The following is a 9,151-nucleotide window of genomic DNA, read 5'->3' on the forward strand; positions in this document are numbered from 1 at the left end:
CCCTCCTCCTCTCCTCCTCCTCCCCCTCCTCCTCCTCCTCCCCCTCCTCCTCCTCCCCCTCTCCTCCCCCTCCTCCTCCCCCTCCTCCTCCCCCTCCTCCTCCTCCTCCCCCTCCTCCTCCTCCCCCTCTCCTCCCCCTCCTCCTCCCCCTCCTCCTCCCCCTCCTCCTCCCCCTCCTCATCCTCCCCCTCCTCCTCCTCCTCCTCCTCCCCCTCCTTCTCCTCCTCCCCCTCCTCCTCCTCCTCCCCCTCCTCCTCCTCCTCCCTCTCCCCCTCCTTCTCCTCCTCCTCCTCCCTCTCCCCATCCTCCCCCTCCTTCTCCTCCCCCTCCCCCTCCTCCCCCTTCTCCTCCTCCTCCCCCACCTCTTCTTCCTCCCCCTCCTCCTCCTTCTCCCCCTCCTTCTCCTCCTTCTCCTCCTCCTCCCCCTCCTTCTCCTCCTTCTCCCCCTCCTTCTCCTCCCTCTCCCCCTCCTCCTCCTCCTCCTCCTCCTCTCCCTCTCCCCCTCCTCCCCCTCATTCCCCCTCCTTCTCCTCCTCCTCCACCTCCTTCTCCTCCTCCTCCCCCCTCCTCTTCCTCCTCCCCCTCCTCCTCCTTCTCCCCCTCCTTCTCCTCCTCCTCCTCACCATGCTCATCTTCCCCCCCCCTCCTCCTCCTCCTCCCCCTCCTTCTCCTCCTCCCCCTCCTTCTCCTCCTCCTCACCATGCTCATCCTCCTACCCCACCCCTCCTCCTTCTTCTCCTCCTCCTCCTACTCCTCCTCTTCCTCATCACCATACATCACCACCAACACTGGCTGGCGAGGTGATTGTCATGGCGTGTTGTTGGTGTGGTGTGTGTGGTGTGTGTGGCAGTGAACGACATCGCTGTGCTCCGCCTGTCCAGTCCCCTGGAGTTCCACAGCAACGTGTCCCAGGTGTGTCTGCCTTCTGCCCGCGACGTGCCGCCCTCACGATGCACTGTGGCTGGATGGGGAGCGCTGGCATGTGGGTGAATAACTGTGGGTGATGGTAGTCATCATACAGTAATGATGATGATGATATAGAATGCACAGACACTGAGACAGACACAGAGAGACACACTGAGACACACAGATACAGACACAGACAGACACACAAGACACACACAGACACAGACACAGACACACACACACACACAGATATATCTGTCTCTCTATCTATCTATCTGTCTGTCTGTCTTTTATCTCTCTCTCTCCCTCTCCCTCTCTGTTTGTATGTGTGTGTGTGGGGGGGGGGGTCAGTTTCAGCACACACACACACACACACACACACACACACACACTTGATAAGAAGGAGAAGAGGACGCGATGACGTGTGTGAATGACGAAGCTCAGTTTGAAAGTCCAACGCTTTAAAATCACTCGGCTATTACGCGATGACGTGCGGGATGACGTAGACCGATGACGTGTGGGATGACGTAGGTCCGATGACGTGTGGTGTAGTGGATGACGTAAGCATCACGTCACGTGACGTGACGTGTTTGTGCAGACTTCCAGGGGGTACCGGAAGCCCTGATGGAGGTGGACCTGATGACGTACAACCACACGCAGTGCGAGGCGGTGTTCCAGAGAACCACGCCCATCTACAACATCTCCAGCTACCTCTCTCCCGGCGTCCTGTGTGCCGCCAATGGCACCTCTGGCGGGATGGACTCCTGCAGGGTGGGTGCCGTCTCTGTCACGGGTCCACCCACATTTTTCTCTTTCTTCTTCTTCTTCTTCTTCTGATTACCATCATTATCATCATCGTTGTTGTTGTCGTCGTCGTTATGATTATTATTATCATCATCATTGTTATTATTATCATTATTATCATCAGTAGTAGTAGTAGTAGTACTGTTGTTATTGTCGTCGTCAGTATCAGTAGTTGTAGTAGTATTGTTGTTATTATTGTCCTTGTCATTATCATCATTATCAGTAGTAGTAGTAGTTGTTGTTGTTGTCAAGTTAGTAGTAGTAGTTGTCATCGTCGTCGTAGTAGTAGTAGTAGTAATAGTAGTAGTAGAAGACGTTGTCCTTGAATGAGTTTTGTATATCCTCATCAATTATAACTCAGTTGGTTTTGCAACTGTTCCATCGAAATTTTAGGGCGTTTTCCTTGAATGATTTTTTTTACACACCCTAACCAGATATGTTGCTGTTTTGTTTGTAAACAGCGGAGTAAATAAACGATGAAATCGTTCGTTGATTGACAGGGATATTTCATTGAATTTTGATGATGTTATGCTTGAATGATTTTTGCATACTCACCAGATGTGTTTTTTGTTTGTTTGTTTGTTTTATCGTAAACAGCGGAGTAGATAAACAATGACTGATTAACAGTGATATTCCATTAAATTTTTATGACATTATTCTTGAATGCTTTTTGCATACACTCACCAGATAAGTTGTTTGTTTGATTTTTATCGTAAACAGCGGGAGTGAATAAACGATGAAATCGTCATTTGATCAACAGGGAGATTCAGGAAGCGGCCTCATGTGCGTGCAGTCAGATTCCTCGGGGGGTGGCCTGTACTATGCTCTGTTCGGACTGGTGTCCAGCGGTTTTGGGTGTGGCGAGAGAGGTGAGCCAGCATTCTATGCCTACATTCCATACTACCTCAGCTGGATTCGAACCGCCATCTCCAGCCTTCAAGGAGCCACCCGAGCAGCATGGGGTGGCTGAACTGCCACGTCGGAGTTGTTGACGGGGTGGGCGGGTGGGAGATCAGTTAGTGTGGGGTGGGTGGATGGGATCATAGGGTGTGTTGTTGCTGTTGTTGTTGTTGTTGTTCCTTAGATGTGAGAAAATCACTTGACTTTCACTGCAGATGCACTGTTCGAGTTGCACAGGCATGATTCCTGTGTCGCTCATACACATACACATACACATACACGCACGCGCGCGCACACACACACACACACACACACACACACACACACACACACAAAGTCTATCTCTTCCTCACACACACACACACACACACACACAGTCTATCTCTTCCTCACACACACACACACACACACACACACAAAGTGCAGGTTCACATACATGTTTCTTACCCACCTCCCTTCTTCTCCCTACCCCCACCCCTTCCTGTTTTTGTTTTTTTTCCCTCGTTGCTGTCAGCTATCACTGAGGAAAGAAGTCAAATCGAGGAGAACTGCTACTACATAACAATTAAAATACTATTCAATATAAGTAGGCCCACTTGAACAGGGTATGGAAGAGCAACATCAGATTCCACACAAAATTCCTGCTCTACAAGTCACTAGTGGTCTCCATCCTCTTATGTGGATGTGAGACATGGACACTGATGGCAGAAACAGAAAGAAGAATCCAATCATTCGAAACTAAGTGCTAGAGGATACTACTACACATCTCCTACAAGGAGCACAAGACCAATGACTATGTGCGGAACCTGGTCAGCAACCTTGTTGGACCCCAAGAACCACTGCTGGCGACTGTCAAACGACGGAAGATGGCATGGTTTGGTCACGTCATACGACATAACACTCTCTCCAAAACCATCCTGCAAGGGACTGTAGAGGGAGGGCGCAGACGGTAGAAAGAGCTGGTCCGACAACGTCAAGGAATGGACCAAAATGACGATGCCAGATCTCCTCACGACAGCTGCCAACAGAACGGCGTGGCGAGCTATGACATCTTCCTCATGTCCCCCCCAACGACCCCAGCGGTCGAGGGAATGAGTGAGTGAGTGAGTGAGTGAGGCCCACTTGCACAGGAGAGGTTCACCCCCTGTCTGGGTGTCTTTGCTGACCTGGGTTCAGGGAAGCGTGGATGGCTAATTATTGGGACTTTCTCTCCCCGTCTCATCTAAAAAGTTTGTTGGTTAAAAAAAAAAAAAAAAGGATTCATTTATCTATATATTTATTTTGGGGTATTGGAGGATCAGCAGGACTTGTGTGTGTGTGTGTGTGTGTGTTTGTGTGTGTGTGTGTGCGCGCGCGCGCGCGTGCGTGTGTATGTTATTCCAGGATTCACTGACCTCATTCTGTTCAGAACAAAAAGCAGAATTTATCTGACACCAATCTCAAGAGCAATTAGCTAAAATTTGTACATGTTCTTTTTTTCATATATATATATATATAAATTATATACATATATTTTAGGGGACAGCTGTTCATTGATTAATTTGTGCCTAACTTCTATTTCTCTCTCAACCCGTGGAGTCATTGGAACACAACACTGAACTGTTTCCCAGATTCCGGCGCTGGTCTGCTGATTGTGTGCTAAAAGTCCAGGTCTCTCCAATGTGCAGTTTCCGAATGATTTTTCCTTTTTTAGAGTGTGGGTTGTTATTTGGTTGTGTTTTTTTGTTGTTTCGGGGGTTGGGGGGGGGTATAAGAAAAGTGTTGACTGTTGATATCCTCTCAGTTATACTTGGCATGGTGTTAAGCATAATATTCTCATTCTGAATCGCATCAGAATATAGAACTTATTTTGACTAAGACTTTCTGTGAAACTCTTTTTCATCTGTGTGTGTGTGTGTGTGCGCGCGCGCGCGTGCGCCGGCACGCACGCGTGCATGTACATGTGTGTGTGTGAAATGGAGAGGGTGAGTGTCAGTGATTGGAGAAAGAAAAAACAAAATACTGGAAGGGTGTGTGTGAGAGGTGGGATGGGGGAAGCGGGATTAGGACATAAAAATTATCAATAATCAAACATTGTATGCACTGCTTCTGTAGATAATTATTTGAAAAGAGGTTCGTGTGGGGACCTACAATAAACAACCAACTGGACCATTCAACACATAACTAGCTAACTTTAATAAAGAACAGTTTGAAATATATAACTTTTTCCAAAAAATGTTAACATTTGAAACTGGTAACACGTGTTCCGTAATTTCTGGAGGCAAAAAAGGTTTCATTACTAAACAGCAGGGTTAAAACGTGCTCTACCGTTATACGTCCCTTGTATATGCATTCAATATTTTCACAATATGCCTGATGGGTCTTCCGTACAAAGTCCAGGTCTCATAACTGTAGAAAAGGCTGGAAATACTGACACTTTAAGCATGGTGGACACTTATTCTGTGGCTTTCTCGGTTTCTGAAAAAAGGCATCACTGTGTTTGGATAAATCCATGTACACTACACCACATCTGCTAGGCAGATGCCTGACAGCAGCTCAACCCAACATGCTAGTCAGACTATGATTGCATGCGTGTGTATCTGTGTACCCGAGGTGAATTTTTTCCACAGAATTTTCTCAGAGGACAACACTTGTGTTGCCGTGGGTTCTTTTACAGTGTGCCAAGTCTTAGCATGCTGCACACGTGACCTCAGTTCATTGTCTCATCAGACTTGGGAGAAAGGGCAATAGCGGGGTTTGAACCCAGACCCTCACGGACACTGAATTGGCAGATGAGCGTCTTATCGATTCTGCCACCTGCCTCCTCAGAACTGAAGCGTATTGATTGATTGATATGGATACTTACATAGCGCCTATCCTCGGCCGGAGACCAAGCTCTAAGCCCTTTATAAACATATTATAAACATATGATGATATAGCTCTAAGCGCTTCACAAACATATTATTAACATATTATGATGATATAGCTCTAAGCGCTTCACAAACATATTATGATGATATAGCTCTAAGCGCTTCACAAACATATTATAAACATATTATGATAATATAGCTCTAAGCGCTTCACAAACACATTATGATGATATGGATACTTATATAGCGCCTATCCTCGGTCGGAGACCAAGCTCTAAGCGCTCTATAAACATATTATGATGATAGGGATACTTATACAACGTCTATCCTTGGCCAAGCGCTTTACAAACACGGAGTCCTTTACACAACAGGCTGCCTACCTGGGTAGAGCCGACTGACGGCTGCCATTGGGCGCTCATCATTCGTTTCCTGTGTCGTTCAATCATATTTAAGGCACGCACACATACACACTCAACATGTAACATTTAACATTTTACGTGTGTGACCGTTTCTCTTTATTTACCCCCACTATGTTGGCAGCCATACTCCGTTTTCGGGGGTGTGCATGCTGGGTATGTTCATGTTTCCATAACCCACCAAACGCTGACATGGATTACAGGATCTTTAACGTGTGTATTTGATCTTCTGCGTGCGTATACACACGAAGGGGGTTCAGGCACTGGCAGAACTGAAGCATATGCGCTAGGCACAGCTCAACAAACATCCAGGGACAGGTATTAATTAAATTAGTCAGGCTACCAAGTCTGCTTTTTTCTAACGTTTGCAGTTTCTGAAAAAAATTCCAACTTTAAATCTGACCGTGGACACACACATGTGTGTATGAGAAGACAACCTAATTAAGGTTATTTAAAAAAACACAAAAAAAACATGAGTTGAAAATGGTAGACACCTATGTTTTACACACACATACACGCACGCACACAAACACAGCTGCACCCCATGTTTTTTTCTCCTTTATTTATTTATTTTTTTTGGTGTTGGTTGTTGATAAATTGCCAAGAACCTTATTAGAAAAACAAAGAAAAACAAAATAAAACAAAAACACACCCCCAATGAAACAACACACACACAGATCAAATATTATATTCATGCAACCTCTGTACTCTTTCAGTTTCACATATTCTCGAAGACACACATACACACACACACACATGCATACGCACACACACACACACACACACACACATCATGCATACACATACATGTATACACGCACACACACACACACACATGCATTAATATATGGAACCCACCATATCCACTTGTGTACTACAAAAAAACATACAGAACAGCTCCACACCAGCTAAAACACTCATTACTTTTAATCTGATTTTCGGTTGAAAATAAAACTTTCTTAGCTTTCCAAGAAAGAACAAGATGCAAAGCCTACTGTGACTCACGTGTCATACTCCCTAAGTCAAAGAGAGGAATTATTGCAGAAGTAGAACACACACACACACACACACACACACACACACACACACAAATCATGCAATCAGGTCTTTGATGATGGAGTCTCCCGTCGCTCCGACGGATGAAGGCAGGCAGGCTTATCTGTCGGTGTGTGTCCTAATATGGGAGAAGAGGCCGATTCTGGATGCGCAGCACTTCCCACAGGTGTTGCAAAGGAAAACGTCTCCAGAAGTTGAGCCCTGCTTCCTTCGCTCACGCTTCTCCTTAATGGCCAGCGCTCTCTTGTTTTCAAACGTCTTTTTGCCACTAGAGCACAGCATCCTCCAGCGAGAGCGGTCAAGGGCATCAGTTTCCCAGGAAGCGATTTCTATATCACGGTCTTTGAGGTTTGCCTGACCAGCACAGGTGACTTTTTTTTTTAGTGAGGAGGAGTTGTGCAGTCCCTTCCCCACTCTCTCGCCTACCGACGCTCACAGTCCCAGAGGTACAGATACTGCCACGTGTAGGACGGCCTCGGCAGGTGTAGGTTTTTTCTTCGGAGCTCCATCTCCTAGGAGGACTTCCAGCCAAGGATAAGAGCTCCCCCTGCCCTTTGGTCATCCTCTTCCGCCTTCACAGCCGTTGGGAAAGGTTTCCTCCTCCGCCTGGTCCGCCGTTGGGAGACTTTACATGCGGCAGGTAGTACTGGGTTACAAGGTACCAGTAGCAGGGGCTATGCCCCTGAACCAGGTCTCTACTGTGGTGCTAAAGAGGAAGTATCACTTTGATCAGAGAAAAAAAAATCAACATAATAGTCATGTGATTTGGTTGCTGCTGTGGTACTGAAGAAGAAGTGTTACTCTGAAAGCTTTTTAATACTGCTATCCTGAATCACGCTCATACTTGTGACTGGTCAAGGGTCCCCTTGCAATTCACGGCTGTCAGTGACTTCACAAGTGAGTGAAAGGGGCTGTGACCCGTCTTCTGTGTGTGTGTGTGTGTGTGTGTGTGTGTGTGTGTGTGAGAGAGTGCGCGCGCGCGCGCGTGTGTGTGTGTGTGTGTGTGTGTGTGTGTGTGTGTGTGTGTGTGTGAGTGTGTGTGTGTGTGTGTGTGTGTGTGTGTGTGTGTGTGTGTGAGTGAGAGTGTGTGTGTGTGTGTGTGTGTGTGTGTGTGAGAGTGTGTGTGTGTGTGTCTGTTTATCTGTCTGTCTGTCTATGTATCTGTCTGTTGTAAATAAATTGATAAAAGTATGTTATAATAAGTGTGTGTATGCGTGTGTATGTGTGTACATGTGTTTGTGCAGGCTGTATCATACAGAGCTGTATGAATATTTCTGAGAGTCTTGACAATACATAAACAAATTATTCAGCAAAGAAGAAAATACTTCTTGTTTGAAATATATATATATATATAAATGTCAGGAATGCATCCTGGTGATATATTACTTTTCATGCTGTCACCTTACAATGGCTTGGGAAGTACGACTGAAATCAGATCAAATATGGGCTTTCCATTTTTCTCAGCATTCTAGATTGAAAAATGTATTAACAAAGGATTCTTCTTCTTCTTCTTCCTTCATGGGCTGGAACTCCCACGTTCACTTGTATGTACACATGTGGAGCTTTTACGTGCATGACCGTTTTTACCCTGCCAGTAGGCAGCCATACTCCGTTTTCGGGGGTAAGGAAGGATGATAAATGGGGCCAGAATACCACGTTATTTTGTCTGCGTTAAAAGATGAAATTAAAAAAACAACAACATCAAGTTGAACGTCTGAAACTGACTGTGCCTTTCTAACTTTTCTCCATGTTGGTGAAAAGAATAAAGTGTCAGAAACCGATTGTCAAGAGAATGACGGGAGGAACTTACGGTGGTGCTCACAGCGCTGCGGACATCCCTAATTTTCTTCTCTGTACACGCGCTTTTTGCAGTCGGACAATATTCTGGACTTCAGACAAGGAGAAGAGACTGAACAGAGGGGGTAAGATAAAGGTGGCAGGACCCACAACATCTCAAAGTCGTCGAGTTTTGTCAAGTGATGTCTTTTTCGTCATCAGTGTCAGTTTTTATGTGTTAAAGATATGTCATTAAGGCATGCAATTAAAAAAAAAAGTTTTATCTTCCTTGTCAATTGTGTCATAATCTATGTTTTACATTCCTTTAACTTGCTAAAATTTACTTCCTATCAGATTCTTAGCAACTGCAAGACATTTAAGAAGAAAAAAAAAATCGTCAGGATCTAAACATTTTGAGCCATCAGATCTGAACAAGATGCATTT

The 9,151-nt window shown here is 45.8% G+C and overlaps 1 protein-coding gene across 1 annotated transcript in view; it reads left to right on the plus strand.

Moving 5' to 3' along the window:
- The window catches only part of LOC143285936 (serine protease 33-like), a 10,583-nt gene extending 7,903 nt beyond the window's left edge, over positions 1-2,680 (plus strand). Inside the window, exons 6-8 of the mRNA XM_076593389.1 lie at positions 851-982; positions 1,505-1,677; positions 2,471-2,680. Of these exons, the coding sequence (XP_076449504.1) occupies positions 851-982; positions 1,505-1,677; positions 2,471-2,680 (515 nt within the window). The remainder of the gene's footprint in view (positions 1-850; positions 983-1,504; positions 1,678-2,470) is intronic.
- The last annotated feature ends 6,471 nt before the right edge of the window (positions 2,681-9,151 follow it).

Source organism: Babylonia areolata, chromosome 9 (assembly GCF_041734735.1).
Source record: "Babylonia areolata isolate BAREFJ2019XMU chromosome 9, ASM4173473v1, whole genome shotgun sequence".
Lineage (NCBI taxonomy): Eukaryota > Metazoa > Mollusca > Gastropoda > Neogastropoda > Buccinidae > Babylonia > Babylonia areolata.